Source organism: Oncorhynchus mykiss, chromosome 19 (genome assembly GCF_057628025.1).
Source record: "Oncorhynchus mykiss isolate SJ-2025 chromosome 19, ASM5762802v1, whole genome shotgun sequence".
In the NCBI taxonomy this organism is placed as follows: Eukaryota; Metazoa; Chordata; class Actinopteri; order Salmoniformes; family Salmonidae; genus Oncorhynchus; species Oncorhynchus mykiss.
Genome location: NC_143040.1, coordinates 24,513,661 through 24,533,575, shown reverse-complemented (window position 1 = coordinate 24,533,575; position 19,915 = coordinate 24,513,661). Strand labels below are relative to the sequence as shown.

Here is a 19,915-nt window from a genome sequence, read left to right as displayed (position 1 = left end):
GGAAGTCTCACAAGCTCCCCTATGGCAGATAAATTAGGATGTACATGTAAGCAAGTGAATAGCTGACGGGAGCCTTTCTGATATAAACTGATCACATTTGATATACTGTAATTTTAATGTAAAACTATTACACTAACCTCTATCACAATAACGTGCTGGGTTGAGGTTTGAATCCCCTCATCAACAGTGATTGTTTGGTCAACTCTCCATGTATTGTGTCCAGCTGGCTTCACAAAGCTCCTGTGGCCTCCAGTGAGATCTCCTTCACCTGAGTGTGATTGGGGGAAAAGAGGTGGTTAAGTTAGGTACTGTCAATGCTCAAAGCTATTGTACACTATTGCCACCGTTTAGAATAGCCACTTAATATAATGTTTACATACCCTACATTACTCATCTCATATGTATATACTGTACTCGATACCATGTACTGCATCTTGCCTATGCCGTTCTGTAGCATCACTCATTCATATATCTTTATGTACATATTCTTTATCCCTTTAGACTTGTGTATAAGGTAGTAGTTGTGGAATTGTTAGGTTAGATTACTCATTGGTTATTACTGCATTGTCAGAACTAGAAGCACAAGCATTTCGCTACACTCGCATTAACATCTGCTAACCATGTGTATGTGACAAATAAAATGTGATTTGAAGAATGTAAGATAACACATCTCATAACTTATTGATACTATTTATTGATCAATGTATTATGTTACATGTATCACATTGTTTTCATTGTGTAAATAAAAGGAAATGCAGTAAATAAAGAATCTGGTTAAATTATATTGTGTCTTTGCCCAAGATAGCCAAGTAATCTGATGAACTATTGCATACTAACTATCCAAAAACTGACCAAGACTCAATTCTGGTTAACCATATGTGGTTAACACATCTAAAATTACACATGCGCAGAGGAGAACCAGTGACATGCCTCGCATCCTTGAACTTCTGCTAAATGTACCTCTTGCCAATCCTCTGTATCGGTCGAGGACCTTGACACTTCTGGGACGACTGGCGAGGACGCGCTCTCGCATTGTCCTCTCTGCGCGCTCCCGTGACAATTTCAGTTCCAGAAGCTGTAGTTTCCTCCGCAATGCACTGTTTTCTTTCTGGCTGTGAGTTATTTCCAACCGAAACACTGCATAGTCGTCGTCAACGAGTTTACAGACCTCTGCCACGGCTGCATTCGCTAGCACCTCCATTATGGAGGCTATTTGAGTGTGAAAAACCATACAGTTAGCAGCCATTGTTAACTAACTTAGCAGCTAGGTAGCGTTACCTAGATAGCTAACCTCTATTAATCAAGTCCTGTTTCCAACGCGGATTAAATACTACATGGGGTAAGTATGTGATGCTGTGCAGTTAAATGAGTCATAGTTTGAGTTCCAGGGTGTTAATAAACGTCTAAATAACAACAAAAACGCTAACGTGGAAATTGTTCTTAGTTACTGTTTACTTCCGTTTATACCGACGAGGAAGGATGTTGTCGCTCAAAGGGTGTGGCTAAATGAAAAGCGTATGCACGCTGTTCTTTGAAATACGGTTATCTCCTATTTAAGAACAGTCTTTCGAGCTTAGATCACTAGTTTAAAGAAGTGTGTTAGCAATAATAGAGTAGAATACAATCACTTTACTCCATCACCTCAGTACGGTAAACATTCAACTGTCCTTTTATCTAGCCTAGGTTTACTGTCTCTCTAAAAACAGGCATTTACAAGCCTGTTTCAAATGACAAGTTTAATGAGGGGTATGTGTTTAATTAAACCTCCTATAAAAAGGGTAGTTCCATTTGATTTCAATTACTTTTTGACCAAAACCCTTTTTGATGGGTTCATAGAAGAACTGGGCATGGATGTTGCCTTCCTCGGTTACCTCAGGGTTACCCCACCAATACAGACAGGGTCAGGATGGGCATTCACCATGAGAGGCACCTAGCCTACAACAGATTGTGTGCAATCCCAACAACACCCAAACAATGGCTAGAGGTCCAGGAGTAAGCTCAATGACGGAGGTTCTCCTTCCTAAGTAACCTTCTCAGATAAAGGCGTGTCCAGTGAGAGAAATCACAGCAGTGTGGCTAGAATTATACACAGGGGATATCTGGGAACTATCTGAAATACAGTTATGAAGTGTCTTGTGGTAAGAGTTTTTTTTGTGTGTTTTTTTTACTAAGTCCCTCAGTTGAACATCTGGATATGATCACATTCTCACATAGATGTGACGCCAAAGGAGAAGACAGACTTGCTGCTAGACTATATCCAGGGGGGTCTCCCACCACTCTCTATGAAGGCTGAGACTGTGAAGAGAAGGGTCTGGGCTGCAGACTGGATCCCTGATTGGATCCTCTGTCTCTCTGTTGACCACCAGGACTGAGGTTGTTCAGTCCAGCTGTCGTGTTGTGGTGAAGTCTCGGTCCTTCGCGGTTTGGTCCTGGTCCCGACTCTGGAAGGAAGAGCGGCGGCTCCTGATCAGGGTCCAGGGTTTGTGACCAGCATCCTCAGAGGTCCACTCTCTCCCACCAGTAACACTGGATATCAGCAGGTCTTCAGGGACAGCAGACTGTAAACAAAGTTTATACAGAAAAGCATAAAGGGTTATAAGACATTCTTTGCTGTACATACAGAAGCATGACATGATGTTATAAAATGTTAACCAGTCAAGCCCATGTCTAAAACTGTGATTCAAGTACCTAACAATATGGAGCCATTGGAGTTAATTATATAAACAATTTTCCATATGTGTTTCAAGAATGAAGTATAATGTTTTGTTTAGACTGAGATAAGGGAAACTCAGTCCCTGTAACGATACAAAAATATCCAAGTCAGTCAGCACTGTGTCAACTTTGTATTTAATTTGAACAAAATGGTCATACACTAACAACTTTGCAGTACAGTACTTTTATTGCACAAAATAATGTCAAGGTGAATAACGTCTCACTATGTTTGCACTAGAAATCTGTTACCCTCGACCAGTATCTAAAGGGACAAAGTTGCCACTCTTCATCAGTGAAGCATTTTTAGACACCATCACCATATCATCTACTCTGCCTCATCATACTTGTTCTTTCCTCAGTTCTCCTCACCCAGTTCCCTATACATCCAAAACCAACAGAATTAACTACAAACTAACTAGTACTACATCACTATAGTCAATACATGGACTGTGTGCATTTTCTGCTGGTGTATCATGAGGTTGCTCCTCTCTGAGAAACTCTTCCCGCAGTGCATACAGACGAACAGCCTTTCTCCCGTGTGGACCATCAGGTGCATCTTCAGCTGGTGCTGGTGGGAGAACCTCTTCTCACACAAGGGGCAGCCAAACTGTTTCTCCCCCATGTGGATCCTCTGGTGGATCTCCCCTGTTTACAAAAACTGAAGGCTTTCCCACAGAATGAACACGGGAAGCGCCATCAGTCTCCCTTCTCCTCCTGGAAGAGACAAGTAATATAGATTACACAGACATACACTCCCTCAGGTACGTACACACAGAAAATAAAAACACTTTCAACATGGTGTTTACCCATCCCCACTGCGTTTGAGTCCTATACTCTAGTTACATAATTACTTTATTGTTGTTAAATCCATCATGGTGGACATAAATATGATGTTGTGGGTAAATATAAGTCAGCTACGATGTCATCAGACAAATCGGAATAAACTATTTGATGTGTACAGTAGGTGTTTGTTAGTGTGTGGGTATGAGTACCCAGGTAGGTATATTTACTAAGTCCTATGTTGGTTATAAAGTGCTGTCAGGTGTATGCAGAATAGGGTGAGATCAGGTTTGATGTATAGTAAAGAGTCTTAATGAAAGTCTTACAAAGAAAAGTCCCATTTTGTGTTTATGAAACAAATAAGTATGAAAACCACAAATACACATGTCAACAAAAAAAGCATGAACTGCATTTATTAACTCATTAAAAATGGGAAGAAAATAAAGTAGTTAAATGAAAGTAATGAAATAGGCATTTGTGAACATCATACAGTCTACACAGTACAAATACAATATGTAACAGACTTTTTAGCCTTATATATCACACAATGCCTGGATGCAATATTCTACCCAGGAATATTCAACACTGAAATCTGTTACTCTCATTATTCCAAATGGATCTGTGGTTCTATTCTGCTGACAACCGTTAAATGTATATTTGTCTCTAATGCAGGGTTTGATCTAAACATCAGAAGCTATAGAGTGGAATGGTTTTTCTGCTGGTGTATCTTGAGGTAGCTCCTCTCTGAGAACCTTTTCCCACAGAGCGTACAGGCGAACGGCCTTTCTCCAGTGTGGACCTTGAGGTGCGTCTTCAGATGGTGCTGGTGGGAGAACTTCTTCTCACACTGGGGGCAGCTGTAGGGTTTCTCACCTGTGTGGACCCTCTGGTGCCTCTTTAGGCTGCCAGACTGGGCAAAGCGCATGTGACACTGGGTACAGCTGTAGGGTTTCTCCCCTGTGTGGATCCTCTGGTGCACCTCCACCGTCTGGGGGCAGCTGAAGCCTTTGTTACAGAACATGCAGAGGAACCGTTTCTCTTTAACATTGCCTGATGTGGCTCCCCCTCCCTGAGCCTGGGCTCTAGCCCTGTCGTTTGAGTTCAATACCTGATCGAAAAGGATTTGGCCATACGAATCAGAAGGCCCCATCGATGTGGACACTGGGTCACGTTCCCTGAACGTGTGTAAAAGGGAGTTAGTTGCGACATTTTGAGTTGTCTCTAAGCTTTCTCTGTAATCTAAGAAATCTCTACCCTGTGAGTATCTGTCTCCAAGGTGACTATCGGCATTCCATGTTTGAGGAACGTCGCCCTCCACTTTCACAGTCACTTCATCTGTGACCAGACCCTCCCCTTTCTTATCTAGGCACCCTTCAGAGTATACACTACTACTGTACTGGTTCCAGTCCCCTTTAGACAGATCAGTCTGTGTCTCTAAACCCAAGGGCATGTTGCCAGGTTCCATCTCGGTAGCATAAGAGCAAGACGGATCATCAACGTCAGGGTATGATGCATCACCATCTCCACGGGACTGAACCGTTCTCTGGCTCTGGTGAAATACTGGTAAATACTCTGAGCCAGGAGCAGGAGGACAGTCCAGTGGCCCCACCACCAGTCTCTCTGGGTCTGATCTATGATCAGATCCTGTGTGTAAGAGCTTGTGTGTTACAGTTAAAGTCTTGGTGTCGGTCTCTGACTTGAGGACGGCGTTCGGCGTTCCACTGACCTCCGTGATGCTGCATTGGGTCCTGGCCTGCGCTGTGGCAGTGGTAGGGTCCTCCGTGGCTACAAGGGGCACTTCAAGCACTCCTGTCTGGATGTCTCTGCTGTGCCGTGGGTCCTCCTCTTCTTCAGTCCGCTCGTGCTTGACTTCAGGACCTCCAGCCTGACACAACAAGAGAGGAGGTTAGGGCCGGTGATTGTCAAGCAAGTAACTGCCAGTCTCACGGTAATTGGCTGTTAATCAACAAACACATTAAGCATCTCCTGGCTTCCACGCATCACCTATAAGCCACTGATGCACACCTAATAAATCCATATAATATAGCCTACACCACAATAAATCTATAATTTATTTTAGACAGGCCTAAAGAAACATGATATGAAGAAAGTGTAGTCTATTTCAGAAGAATAGAATAGCATACTCTGAGCTGTCCTTATGTTAGGTCCTGATCTGGCTATGCCAGATGGCTGTGGGCTACACCAGTACATTTATCAAACAAGATTTGCTTAGAATTCCGTGGCATTATTTTATAGTATGAAGAATACAATTGAACATAGCTGAATAAAATAGGATCATTTCAGAGGGAGTGCGCACATGCAGCTATTCTGTGTTGAGCGGTTAAGAAAGAAACAGGTCCTCCTATATGCTTAATTTTAGAGTTATTTATGCAACTTTAGTTGTGATAAACGTTGTGCTATATGTTTAGATTTTTAAAACATGAGGCTGCATGACGCAACTAATGATGAATTAATTGAAGAGTTGCATGAAAGGCATGAGCTCTGCTCTGTTTCTTGCGCAGGCTGCACACACTTCATCAGTCTCTCATTCACAATTGGACAAGCACTTGATAATGCCTCTAATTTCCCGCCGGCATCCCCCTTGTGTGGCCGTAATGTCCCCTAAAAAAATCCACGCCTTTTGCGGCCACAGTGTCTGTTTATAATATAATAATCATAATTCCCTTCTCCCGGCTGCCAAACGCCGTGCTCTGAAGCAACTCTGACTCACATGGATCTCTCAAATCAAAATTCTTATTAGCCAATGCCTGTCATCTGATTGGGTCCTTCTCACAGACATCTCAGCTCCACAGTAAGCTACAAGTGGAGACAGACACATCAGGAATGCAACTGTGTGCGTCCTTCTTATCGAATTCAGAGGCATATATTGAAGATGTTAGAACTGTCAGCCAACAAGATGAGTAGACCTAACGGACAGCAAAAGCACTAGCCTATGTCAATCTACTATCCCCCATTGTACAAAAGTTTACCTATTCTATTGGTCAACTTTTCCTTCTGTGTGAGAAATAAATATTCCAAACATACTCTGGGGACAGTTATGGGATGCGATTGATCCCAAATTAATACAACCACTCGCACCAAAAAAACATTTTAAAAGCAATGAGGCTGATACCAACCGATCAGAACGTTTAGCTTAAAATGTAGATAAATTATTAGGCTATTTTGTCACATTTTAAGCACAGCAACGTGCAAACGGCAGTAGGCTATAAGCGCTGATGTTCCAAAATGCAATCAATTAGTGGGAAAGAACCATTCTCAAACGTGACTGAAAATGCAATTTATGCATGTAATGCTTTATAAAGGTGCATTTTTTACAAGAAAAATGATCTTCTCCAAACTAGAAACTCACGCACCACCTATGTATGCCAGTTAGGCTCTACACCGGTTGTAAAGAAGAATGTGAATGTGCTTAATTTTAAGAAGTTATTTAGCTACTTTAGTTGTGATTACAAACCTTATCAACATATAGGTAGGTATATGGGCTAGGCTACATGAGGTGTGTGACTGAAAAAAAGGCATACTCTGTTTCTTGCCTTACTGCACAAGCTGGGCATCATTCACAAGTGATAATACATAATATTACAAGTGATAGGCTAATATTGTCATCAATCACACTATTCTTAATTTAATCATGTCTTTCACATACTAAATAATATGCAGTGCATTCGGAAAGAATTCAGACCCCTTCACTTTTTCAGGTCTTTCCAGAGATGTTCGATTGGGTTCAAGTCCGGGCTCTAGCTGGGCCACTCAAGGACATTCAAAAACTTGGCCCGAAGCCACTCCTACGTTGTCTTGGTTGTATGCTTCGGGTCGTTGTCCAGTTGAAAGGCGAACCTTCAGAGTCTGAGGTTCTGAGCACTCTGGAGCAGGTTTTTATCAAGGATCTCTGTGTACTTTGCTCCATTCATCTTTCCCTCGAGTCTCCCAGTCCCTGGCGCTGAAAAACATCCCTGTGGCATGATGCTGCCACCATGCTTCACCGTAGGGATGGTATTGCCCAGGTGATGAGCAGTGCTTGGTTTCCTCCAGACGTGACACTTGGCATTCAGGGCAAAGAGTTCAATCTTGGTTTCATCAGATGAGAGAATCTTGTTTCTCATGGTCTGAGAGCCCTTTAGGTGCCTTTTGGCAAACTTCAAGCGGGCTATCATGTGCCTTTTACTAAGGAGTGGCTTCCGTCTGGCCACTCTTCCATAAAGGTCTGATTGGTGGAGTGCTGCAAAGATGGTCGTCTTTCTGGAAGGTTCTCCCATCTCCACAGAGGAACTCTGGAGCCCTGTCAGAGTGACTCGAGTTCTTGGTCACCACCTTGACCAAGGCCCATCTACCCCGGTTGCTCAGTCTGGCCAGGCGGCCAGCTCTAGGAAGAGTCTTGGTGGTTCCAAACTTCTTCCATTTAAGAATGATAGAGGCCACTGTGTTCTTGGCGACCTTCAAACTTTTTTCCCCCAGATCTGTGCCTCGACACAATCCTGTCTCTGAGCTCTTATGGCATGGTTTTTGCTCTGACATGCTCTGTCAACTGTGGGACCTTATATAGACAGGCAAGTGCCTTTCCAAATAATGTCCAATCAATTGAATTTACCACAGGTGGACTCCAAGTTGTAGAAACATCTAAAGGATGATCAATGGAAACAGTATGCACCTGAGCTCAAATTTTTGAGTCTCATAGCAAAGGGTCTAAATACTTATGTAAATAAGTTATCTGTTTTGTATTTTTTATAAATGTGCAAAAATGTCTAAACATATCTTCGGGTTGTCACTATGGGATACTGTGTGTGGATTGATGTGGGGAAAAAAATATTGAATCCATTTTAGGATAAGGCTGTAACGTAACAATGTGGAAAAAGTGAAGGGGTCTGAATACTTCCCGAAAGCACTGTATGTGTGAAATTAGTTTTGACTTATACTGGACCATTTATCATGCACCTGTCTTGGGAACAGGGGCAGGGGGGGGGGGGGGTATACATGTCTTCTATGCACTTAAACAGCGAATGGAGGACTCTTTTCCTGTGGTTAATTTTCATCTCAGCCAGGTAGGCTACTCCTGTTGTAAAGCGAAGCAATGTGCTTAATATTAGGAAAGTTGAGAAACAAATATAGTAGGCCTAGCCTATAGAAAGCTGATGGGTTCCTCCTCTTATTAATAGAGCCCATCAAATCTCTGTTTTCTCAAGCAATTGCATAGCCAATAGAAATTTTGCGCAAAGTGAGCTTTCATGAAGTGTTTGATTTGAATTTCGATTACATATGCATTGATGTTAGAGGGACAATAGAGTGCTGCGTACCAGACAGTTAGCAAGTTTGGTAAGCTACTAATTACCATCAGCAGCATCAGAGCTAGGAGAAGCATAGTTTCCGTGACTAAACAGTGTTGTGGATGTTGGCTGTGGTCATGACTCAAGACTGCCGGTGTGGTGGTAATTTGGTCACCGTAACAACCACCCAGATTATTACCGGTACATCAATTGTATTGGATAACAATGTCGTTGTCTCCCCTATGTCGTAAAGAAGTCTCACAAGCTCCCCTATGGCAGATGTACATGTAAGCCACTGAATAGCTGAGGGGGAGCCTTTCTGAAATGAATGGGCCACATTTGATTTAAAGTAACTGTATATTTTTATGTAACACTATTACACTAACCTCTATCACGATAACATGCTGGGTTGAGGTCCCATTCCCCTCATCAACAGTGATTTGTTGGTCACCTCTCCATGTATTGTGTCCCGCTGGCTTCACAAAGCTCCTGTGGTCTCCAATGAGATGTCCTTCACATGAGAAAGTGATTTGGGAAAAAGAGGTAGTTAGGTTAGCTACTGTCAATGCTCAACACTATATTGTACACTAGAATTGGCAAGAGTGTAAGATAACACTCCACATAACCTATTGATATACTATTCATAGATTTGATTATTATAATTATGTTCCATGCATCATATGGTTTTCAATGAGTAAATAATAGGAAAATAAGTAAATTAAGTGTCTTTGTGCTAAGTAATCAGGGGTAGTACTGCCTACTATCCATCTGACCTAGACCCAATTCTGGTTAACCGTATATGTGGTTGACACATCTAGTCACACAGAGGGGATCAGGGCGACAGGTCTCACAGCCTCGGCCTTTTGCAAAATGTACCTCTTGCCATTCCTTTGTATTGGTCGAGAATCTTGACACTACTGGGACGACTGGCGAGGACGCGCTCTCTAATTGTCCTCTCTGCGCGCTCCCGTGTCATCTTCAGTTCCAGTAGTTGTAGTTTCCTCCGCAATGCCCTGTTTTCTTTCTGGCTTTGAGTTATTTCCAAACGAAACACTGCATAGTCGTCGTCTACGAGTTTACAGATGTCTGCCACGGCTGCATTCGCTAGTACCTCCATGATGGAGGCTATTTGAGTGTGAAAAACCATGCAGTTAGCCATTGTTAGCAGCTAGCTAGCGTTATCTTGATAACATCTAAGTCCTGTCTTCAACGCGAATTAAACGCTGCCTGGTGTAAGTATATGATGTAGTGCAGTTAAATGAGTCATATTTTGAGTTCCATGGTGTTAATAAACGTCTAAATTACAACAATAACGCTAACGTGGAAATTGTTCTTGGTCAGTTCACTTCCGTTTACACTGAAGAGAAAGGATCTTATTGGTTGGCATCATAGCTCCAAGGGTGTGGCTAAATGAATAGGGTATGCGCGCTGTTTTGAATGAAGTTACTGCTTATTACATTATGCATCAAATCTCATGACTTGTTTTAGACTTGTTCAGAATGAACAGTGTTAGAAAATGAATTACTTTATTACATCTACATAACTGTTCACAGTATGCTAACACTTTACCATTTCTGTAAATCTGGTGCCCCCACTTAGAATACTTTGGAAAATGTTAAACATTACATTACACACATCTAGACTACTTTCTGTCAATTTTTTTTTTTTTTACTCTTTATAAAATACCAGCATCTGATCACTTTATCAGTGAAGTATTTTTACAGATACTATTACACCAACCGTCACTATATAATCTACTCATTCTTTACTCTGTTCACCTCATCCAGCTCCCTACTACATCCAAAATCAACAGAATGAACTACAAACTTACTAATACTACATTACATATATTATACATGGGCCGTTTGCATCCTCTTCCCGTAATTCTTACAGGCGAACGTCCTCTCTCCCGTGTGAACCTTCAGGTGCCTCTTCAGCTGGTGCTGTTGAGATAATCTCTTCTCACACTGGGGGCAACTGTAGGATTTTTCCAGTGTGGGCCACTTCAGATTGGACAGGTGGGAGAAAGGTGGCCCAGCAGAGGTGGCAGCCGAACGGTTTTACCCCCGTGTGCATCCTCTTATGGATCTTTGAATTAACTGGTGCACTCTCCCTTTGGGATATATTTTGTATATGCACGGTTTATAAATGAGCCCCCCGGCCAACAGCCTGGAAGGATGGTCCCCTTTTCTTTAAACCCCCTGTAGTAGATCTTCTAAAATCTCTTACACCCAAAAATATATCTGCTGCTGCCACATCTACAGGTAACTGCCAAAATAAAGGAAACGGCAACATGTGTCTTTAATAGGGCGTTGGGCCACCACAGCTTTAATGCGCATTGGCATAGATTCTACAAAGGTCTGGAAATCTATTGGAGGGATGCGACATCTATTCATGCATAAGACAGTCCATAACTTGGTGTTTTGTTGATAGTGCAGGAAAAGTCTCGGGCACCACTCCAGAATCTCCCATAAGTGTTCAAGTTGGTTGACATCTGGTTACTGAGATGGCCATGGCATATGGTTTACACAATTTATGCTCATCAAACCATTCAGTGACCTCTTGTGCCCTGTGGATGGGGACAATGTCATCCTGTGGCATAGCCACAGTAGCCAAAATAATGGCCTACCCAGTATTTTTATACATGACCCTAAGCATGATGGGATGTTAATTGCTTAATTAACTCAGGAACCAAACCTGTGTGGAAGCATCTGCTTTCAATATACTTTGCATCCCTCATTTACTCAATTGTTTCCATTATTTTGGCAGTTACCTGTATTTTCTGGGATTTACACTCCATCAGTGCAGGACAGTTAACCATAGCAATAAATGCAAGAAACCCTATTTTACTAACATTCATCCTCTCCGGAGCTCTCTCTTCAGGCCTATTCACTCACCCTTGGGCTGTCCTCTATTCTCTTCACTGCCTCAGCATAGGAAACTTTCTGCACCACTCAAATTCTGTCAATCTCAACCTGTCTCTCTCTCACAGGGCGCACAGTTGACACAGTGCTTTCTCTATCCCAACTCCCAACACTCTGACTATGCCCTCCTGCACATTTCTCACATTGTGGGATCTCCCTTCTAGACATTGCTGCAACATGTCTGAATCCTTTGCAACAAAAGCACCATAGCGGGTTTGGAACATAGGCCTCACGGAATAGCAAATATAACCTGGCCTTATCAGTAGAAACTCTGTGTCATAGTTCAAGACAGATTGAGAATACCCTGTCTTGCCTTTGCCACCGGATCTACGTCTCAACAAACGGCGGGCATCACAAACACCAGAAATATTCATTTTCAGTTGATCCACCTCTACACTCAATGCTACCTGCTCCAGAGAGCAGGAGAGAGCCCGCTGCCTCTGGGCAAAGGATGCACAAAAGAAAAAGAAAACCGCAACAATTCTACTTCTCGAAACTTAGAATTCAACTATTCATCCCCAAGAGGCAATTCGTTCAGGGCTGACGGTGCTTCAGACAGGACAAACACACACACAGTATTTTTTTTTTTTTAAGTAGGAGACAAAAAAACAACAACTAAGGCATCAGTTAAAAGTGCATGGTGCCAGTTTAAGTCCATGGTAGCCACAGTTCTTAGTTTAGCCCTGCCATTAATTATCTCCAGAATAGTCCCTAGGTCTTCATTACATTTTCTTGTTAACCAGGCGATTGGCCTCGGGCACAAACAACGCCCTGCACCTATTGGTGGAACACTTGAGAAAGCACAGGCAATGTCCCAAAGGGGAGCAGATGGAACTGCGGGTTGAGGACACAGTGCTCTCCCCCACAATGTCATACATAGGCTTTCCTCCTGGCCTGCTGCTCAAAGAATGAGGCCAGACTTCTGAAAGGCAGCCCGGTGATCTTTGAGCAGGTGTTCACAATGGCTTGAAGGCAGTATCTGTTCTTGACAGAGAGGGATGTAAACCAGCATACGAAGGACAACACAGAATGCTCTCGATGAAAGAACTGTAAAAAGGATTGCAACATTGATTTGTGGACACTTAACGAGTTCAATTTCCTGAGGAAGTATTGTGTCTGCTATTTTGATGATGGTCGTCTGTGTTTTGCTCAAACTTCCCGGGTGTTATCAAAGATGGTGCCAAGATATGTATACTGGTCCACATTGTCCACCTCCTCTCCATCAATGATCATTGTACTGGCGGGCTAATTGTACAATCGTTGTATTTTGTCTTAAAGACATTCGACTCCAGCGGCGTACTCCCACACCAGTCAATGAAGTCCTGGATGGCTGGGCCATGGTCAGGCTCTTGAGAGGAGTGACCAGAGGACTGCGTCATCGGCAAACTTCACAAAAGGGCGGTTGGCGCGGGCCCTCAGTCATTGGTGTAGAAACTTTAAAAAGGAGGGGTGACACCTTTGTGGTGAACCTGTGCAAGTGAGTCGGGTGTCTGACGTGGCACCCTTAGCATAGACTCTCCATAATCCACAAGTTAAGGCTGTAGTCCTTATTGGTTGGCGTAATAGTTCAAAGGGTGTGGTGAAATGAAAAAGTTATTTACCCTGTTCCTTGAAATACGGCACTGCTTATTACATTACACATCAAATCTCCTATGATCGGGATCTTTCAAGCTGAGAGCAAACTTGTTTAGAAAGAACAGTGTGTTTAGCAAGAATAGAGTAGAAACTAATATAATGACTTTATTCCATCGACATCACCTCAGTAAGGTCAATATTAAACTGTCCTTGTTCGAGCCTTGATGTACTGTCTCTTAAAAACAAGTTAAAGTGTTAATGAGGGGGTATGTTGTTAATTACACTCTCACCCCAAGACACTTCACATGATAACTATAATATGTCAGCTAAAGAGTGATTCCCTGACATCCCCTGCGTACATCTGAAGACACACTGCTACGATTTCTCCCCGTTGTGGACACTCCTATGTCTGATAAGCTCTTGTAGTTTAGTCTGCACTTGAAGGGTGTGAACGGTCTGGTGCTGCTTCACATAGTTCGCCTCAGTAAAGCGCTTCCCACACGTGGGGCAGGCGTATGGCTTGTCGGTGTCCGTCCTAATGCTCGGCCTCCCACGTTGTGACCCAATGACACCAGAGGTAGAAACGGGAGTCACCACCCTCAGGTGGTTAGTCTTTGAGCTCCCTCCGTGACCTCTAGCCATTGTTTGGGTGTTGTTGGGATTGTGTGTTGTGTTATAGGCTAGGTGAATGCCCATCCTGACCTTGTCTGTATTGGTGGGGTAACCATGAGGTAACTGAGGAAGGCTAGACCCAGGTCTTCTGTGAACCCATTCACCAGGGATTAGATGAGACCCTGAAGGAGAAGACAGACTTCCTGTTAGACTCCCACCAGGAGGGTCTCCCACCACTCTCTGTGAAGGCTGAAGCCCAGGGTGACCTGCTCTGTTAATCATGGATATTGTGGTGTGTGTATCATAGGAACAGGAGGGTCTATCAGCCCAAGGTCCTGCTCTATCCCTGCACTGAGACGGTGAAGAGAAGGGTCTGGACTGCAGACTGGATCCCTGACTGGAGCCTCTGTCTCTCTGATGACCACCAGGACTGAGGTTGTTCAGTCCACCTGTCCACTGGTTGTGTTCTGTGTGGTGGTTGAGTCTCTGTCCCTCACGGTTGGGTCCTGATTCCGACTCGGGAAGGAAAAGCGACGGCTCCTGATCCAGGGTCCTGATCTGTTGCCAGGGTTTGTGACCAGCCACTTCAGAGGTCCAGTCTCTCCCACCAGTAACACTGGATATCAGCAGGTCTTGATGGACTGCAGTCTGCAAACAAAGATGGTACAGAAAAGCATAAAGGTTTATATAAGAAACTCTTTACTGTACACAGAAACATGACATTATAAAATGTTAACCACAGTCAAGCCCATCTCTAACACTGATTGAAGTACCTAACAATATGGAGCCATTGGAATCTTTGCAATGATACAAAAATAACCAAGTCAGACAGCACCGAGTCAAACTAGTATTTAACTTAAACAAAATGGTATTACAATTGCATTTATTGCACCAAACGATACGTGACGAGAATAACTTCTCATTATGGTAACACTATACCTTTTCTGTAAATCTGGTACCCTTGCTTTGACAAAATCAATTTTAGAATGCTTTGGAAAAGGTTCAATATAACATTACACGCAGCTTCACTACTTCATGTCAAGTAAACATGAGGTAAGGCACTATTGCTCATATTGAGGTATGTACAGTACCAGTCAAAAGTTTGGACACCTACTAATTCCAGGGTTTTTCTTTAATTTTATTATTTTCTACATTGTCGAACAATAGTGAAGACATCAAGGCAAAAGGTGGCTACTTTGAAGAATCTCAAATCTCAAATATATAGTTGATGTCTTCACTATTATTCTACAATGTAGAAAATAGTAAAAATAAAGAAAAATACTAGAATGAGTAGGTGTCCAAATGTTTCACTGGTACTGTATACCTCTATGTGCAATTCAATGTTATTTACATATTTGTATTATTTCATTTTTGGGGGGGTCAGTCTGTTATGTCTGGAGTATTCTTCCTGTCTTATCCGGTGTCCTTTGGGAATTGAAGTATGCTCCCTCTAATTCTCTCTCTTTCTCCTCTCGGAGGACCTGAGCTCTAGGACCATACCTCAGGACTACCTGGCCTGATGACTCCTTGCTGTCCCCAGTCCACCTGGTCATGCTGCTGCTCCAGTTTTAACTGTTCTGCCTGCGGCTATGAAACCCTGACCTGTTCACCGGACGTGCTACCTTGTCCCAACATTTACTCCTGAGGTGCTGACCTGTTGCACCCTCTACAACCACTGATTATTATTATTTGAATCTGCTGGTCATCTATGAACGTTTGAACATCTTTGGCCATGTACTGTTATCTCCAGCCGGCACAGCCAGAAAAGGACTGGCCACCCCACAGAGCCTGGTTCCTCTCTAGGTTTCTTCCAATGTTCCTGCCTTTCTAGGGAATTTTTCCAAGCCACCGTGCTTCTGCATCTGCATTGCTTGCTGTTTGGGGTTTTTGGCTGGGTTTCTGTATAGCACTTTGTGACATTGGCTGATGTAAAAAGGGCTTTATAAATAAATGTGATTGATTGAACTAAGAGCATTCAAGTCAAATCAAATTTTATTGGTCACAGCAGATGTTAAAGCGTTAGCAGATGTTAATGCGAGTGTAGCAAAAGGCTTATAGCTAAGTCAACACGGAGCCATGTTGACTGACAAGTGGCGTGGATTGGTACAGCTCGGCTCAGTCCCAAATTGCGTGTTATTATTTGGCTAAATTATCATCCGTAGTTGCCTACAGCTACAGCAGTCTTAACAAAATGGACTGTTACCTTGATTGCAACAGTAAGGTGTTAAAACATTTTAAACTCCTTTTGAACTGTGACATTTCCTGACACCTCTCTCTCTGTGTGTGTGTGTGTGTGTGTGTGTGTGTGTGTGTGTGTGTGTTTACCTTTTTACCAATATCGATGGATGTAAATTGGGACTTCCACTCCATACTTAATCTAATTCCATCTCCTGTATCGTTCTGCCCTCTCTATAGATTATGCTGCTGCCCCGCTGTAAGAACCTGGAGATCTTCACTGAGGGAGGTGACGTGGCCACAAACAGTGCGTCAGCTCTGCTGCACCCGGGAGCTAAAGGTATGGCACCGCACTCCCAACAGTCATGTATGCTTAAACATACTTGTATGCTAATGTACGTGTTTCTTAAAGCGACCAACAGTAGTTGAAACAATAACAAAGCGTACTCCCCACCACTGTTTCTGTGAACCACTCAAATTCATAGACAAGAGCTATGGATGCAAGGACAGACCATGGCTCCTCCTAAAACCCCATTGGAGGAGACGGCCCAAGGTTCCTCGCCTCAGACCTCTTCCAATGGGTTTTGAGAAGGATGCGAGTAGAGGAAGTGAGGAGTTGAGCAGAGATTGGTGGAATCTTATGTTGAATGATGTGCTTATCTTTGTTCTACGTATGATTTTCCCACAGATGGCTCTGGGTTGCTGATGAAATCTGATCTGATGAAACTCCCTATACGATTTGACCCCTGTATTACAGACTGTAAAACTTTCAATGCCAAATTGAAATCATTCAATATTCTGTAATTGATAGACAATGATGGTTCCCAATCAGCCAATTACTATACATCAAATCTGTTTCTCAGTGCAATATTTGGTGAATGCATGGCATTGTTTTTTACCTCAGTCCTCCTTTGAATGCTGTGTATACTGACTCAGTTCTAAACGTCCATCATCGAGTCCATCCTCACCTCCTCGATCACTGCAATGATTGGCCAGTCTGCTGAGAGGGTTATTGGCTGCCGCCTGCCCTCCATTGAGGTCTTGCATGACACCAGGGCAAGGAACCGTGCAGGAAAGATCATCGCCGACCCCTTCCACCAACTCGCATCTCTTCCAAACGGTTCAGGTCAATCTAGGTTTTCTATACAAGCACCCGCCTTTAAGCCCCCCTCCAATCAGACTGAAATTCAAACCTAAAGGTGCCAAGACTTTAGAGAGAGTCATTTGAGAAATTGAGAGTGAAAACTTAACCTTGACAAGCTACTATTGCTGGTGGACAATTTAATGCGTTCAAATGTATTTTCACATGTTTGAATCCCGTTCCGTTTCTTTGTATTGTTGAAGACATTTTTCCTTTTGATCTGTTGACAATGATGTTCTGCTCGCAGGACTTGAAGTTAGCTGAATACCCGATAAGCTTTCTGCTGTTGAGTGACCACTTCATGTTTAACCTAGCTAGCCAGTTATAGTTGCGAAGTAGAACGCAACCGTCATGGCGTACGGCATACTTTTTACTGAACATTACGTCATAAATAGTATAACAATGAGTACATACTACGCAGTTTAAGTACAGTATGTAGTATGCTATTATGGGTATTCGGACACGGTCTGTGTTGTCGCAGGGTCCATGTTCCAGTTGATAGATCCTATAGAAGGCAGGCTGAAGGCAGCACCTGTTAAGGGGTTAACTGACTTGCCTAGTTAAATAAAGATAAATAAATAAATATGAAGACTAAATTTGATTGTTTTGTGTTCGACTGTCTGTTTCAACTGGAACATGGACCCTGTGTTGTTCCCCAGCCCAGAGTTGAGGACGCTGTCCCATCCACTGACCTCTACTATGTCGCCTCTGGTCCGGACCTGCTCAGTGACGTCGTCCCCTGGGCCCTTGGCTGCACCCGTCTGGGAATCCAAGGCGGCCACCCAGTCTCCTCTGATAGCCTCCAGCCAGCCACCTGCAGGAAGAGGTTACAAAATAGACTTTACAAACATGGCATGAGTTAATGCCCTGGTCAAGTTCATACATTATAATTTAGTATGTAAACCTAAATTATATTGACTTAATTTTATGAATGAAAAGAAAGAAAATAATAGCCAGGTGCATCACTATTCCCATTGAGGTATATCTATATGTATTTCTCTCTTACCTTGCTCCCCCATCTTTAGTCCACTCAGCAGGTCAATGCTCTCTGGTTCATCTTCTATTGTTTCCTCTTTGACTAGCAGCAGATCAGGCTTCCCATCCTCCATGTCTACTGACTGTAAGAGATACAGAGTGAGAGGATGTTGGATCAAGAAATCTGATATTAGCACACTGCTATCTTGTGATTGGGCAATGAGGGATTGCTATGAATACTATGCAAACATGTTAGTTGATTTAACTACTTGACTATCTTTAATGGTTTGATAATTGACAGGCATGGTCCCACACTTAATCCAGTTCTGGGCCTGTATCCACAAAGAGTAGAATTGCTGATCGAGTATCAGGTCCCCACCGGTCTATATAGTCTTATTCATTATGATCTAAAAGGCAAAACTGATCCTAGATCAGCACTCCTACTCTGAGAGGGTTTGTGGATATTGGCCCTGACCTAATACCATTCAGACAGTAGTTCACATTGGGCTCACCTCAGTGAGACTGTGTGTGGTCCTGTGCTGCTCAGCTGGTTTCTCTGTGGGTTCAGGAGGTGGTGTTGTCTGGTTGTCCTCCATGACCATGGTCCCATCAGTGTTCCTCAGACTCTCCTCACACAGCTCCTCCTTCACCAGCAGCACCTCTGGACATTCATCCTCCTGGAAGAGAGAGGTGATACAGATTACACAGACATACACTCCCTCAGGTACCTACAGATAAACACTTTTTGAACATGGAGTCTTTACCCATCCCCACTACGTTTGAGTCCTATACTGTAGTTACAGAATGACTTCATTGTTAAACCCATCACGGTGGACATAAATATGATGATGTTGGTAAAAAATAAGTCCGCTATGATAAGTCAAAAGTCATCATCAAACTATTTTGATGTGTACAGTAGGTGTTTGTTAGTGTGTGGGTCTCAATGAAAGTCTAAGAATAAAAAATCAAATGTTGTGTTTATTAAACAAGTGTTAAATACACTATATGAAAACCACACACACACACACAAAAATCAGCTTGAACTTGATAAACTGCATTTATTAACAGTGTCTTGGGAAAATCTGAATATCATATAACCTACACAGCACTAACGCAATATGAAGCAGACTTTTTAGGCTTATATCACACAAAAGCTATTTATTCTTTCTGCTGAAAACAACAAAAATGTATCTTTGTCATTAATGCAGGGTTTGAATTAAACGTCAGAAGATATCAGAAGAATGGTAACTTTTTATTTTATAGAGTGGAATGTATTTTCTGCTGGTGTATCCTTAGGTAGTTCCTCTCGGAGAACCTCTTCCTGCAGTGTGTACAGGCAAATTACCTTTCTCTCCTTCAAGTTTTAATGTCACCTGTACAGATACAGTGAAATGCCTTTCTTGTAATCTTTAAACCCAGCAATACAGTAATCAAGGAAAAAGTAAATAAGCATACTATATAAACAGAGTCAGTCAGTTCCAGTACCATATTATATTTTGCAGTGATAGAGAGGTAGATATGTATAGGAGTAAGGTGACAAGGCATCAGGATATATGATAAACAGAGTAGCAGCAGCGTATATGATGAATGTATGTGAGTGGGTGTAGAGTCAGTATAAATGCATGTGCATATTATGTGTGTGAGCAAATTATGAATTGAGTGTTTGTGTGTGTTCTGGTGTGAGTGTGCATAGAGACAATGCAAAAATAAAATACAATGGTCAACCCAGATGGTCGATG

The 19,915-nt window shown here is 42.7% G+C and overlaps 1 protein-coding gene and 1 long non-coding RNA gene across 7 annotated transcripts in view; one reads left to right on the top strand and one right to left on the bottom strand.

Annotated features, from left to right (window-relative positions):
- The window catches only part of LOC110498467 (uncharacterized), a 96,154-nt gene that overhangs the window by 56,760 nt on the left and 19,479 nt on the right, over positions 1 to 19,915 (bottom strand). For 2 of the 6 annotated variants that reach the window (XM_090210530.1, XM_036953734.2), the window contains 4 exons: positions 18,689 to 18,853; positions 18,208 to 18,319; positions 17,894 to 18,015; positions 12,272 to 14,533 (listed from right to left, as the gene is read on the bottom strand). In XM_090210530.1, the coding sequence (XP_090066656.1) occupies positions 13,649 to 14,533; positions 17,894 to 18,015; positions 18,208 to 18,319; positions 18,689 to 18,853 (1,284 nt within the window). In that variant the 3' untranslated portion in view covers positions 12,272 to 13,648. Of the gene's footprint in view, positions 1 to 137; positions 269 to 960; positions 1,957 to 2,831; positions 5,378 to 9,160; positions 9,286 to 9,650; positions 10,153 to 12,271; positions 14,534 to 17,893; positions 18,016 to 18,207; positions 18,320 to 18,688; positions 18,854 to 19,915 lie in introns of those variants that run through there. The other 4 variants (XM_090210527.1, XM_090210526.1, XM_090210529.1 and 1 more) reach the window with 3 other exon arrangements.
- Positions 1,044 to 3,670, top strand: LOC110498548 (uncharacterized). The gene is made up of 2 exons (XR_002469842.3): positions 1,044 to 1,339; positions 2,173 to 3,670. It is a non-coding gene; the product is annotated as an uncharacterized LOC110498548 (long non-coding RNA).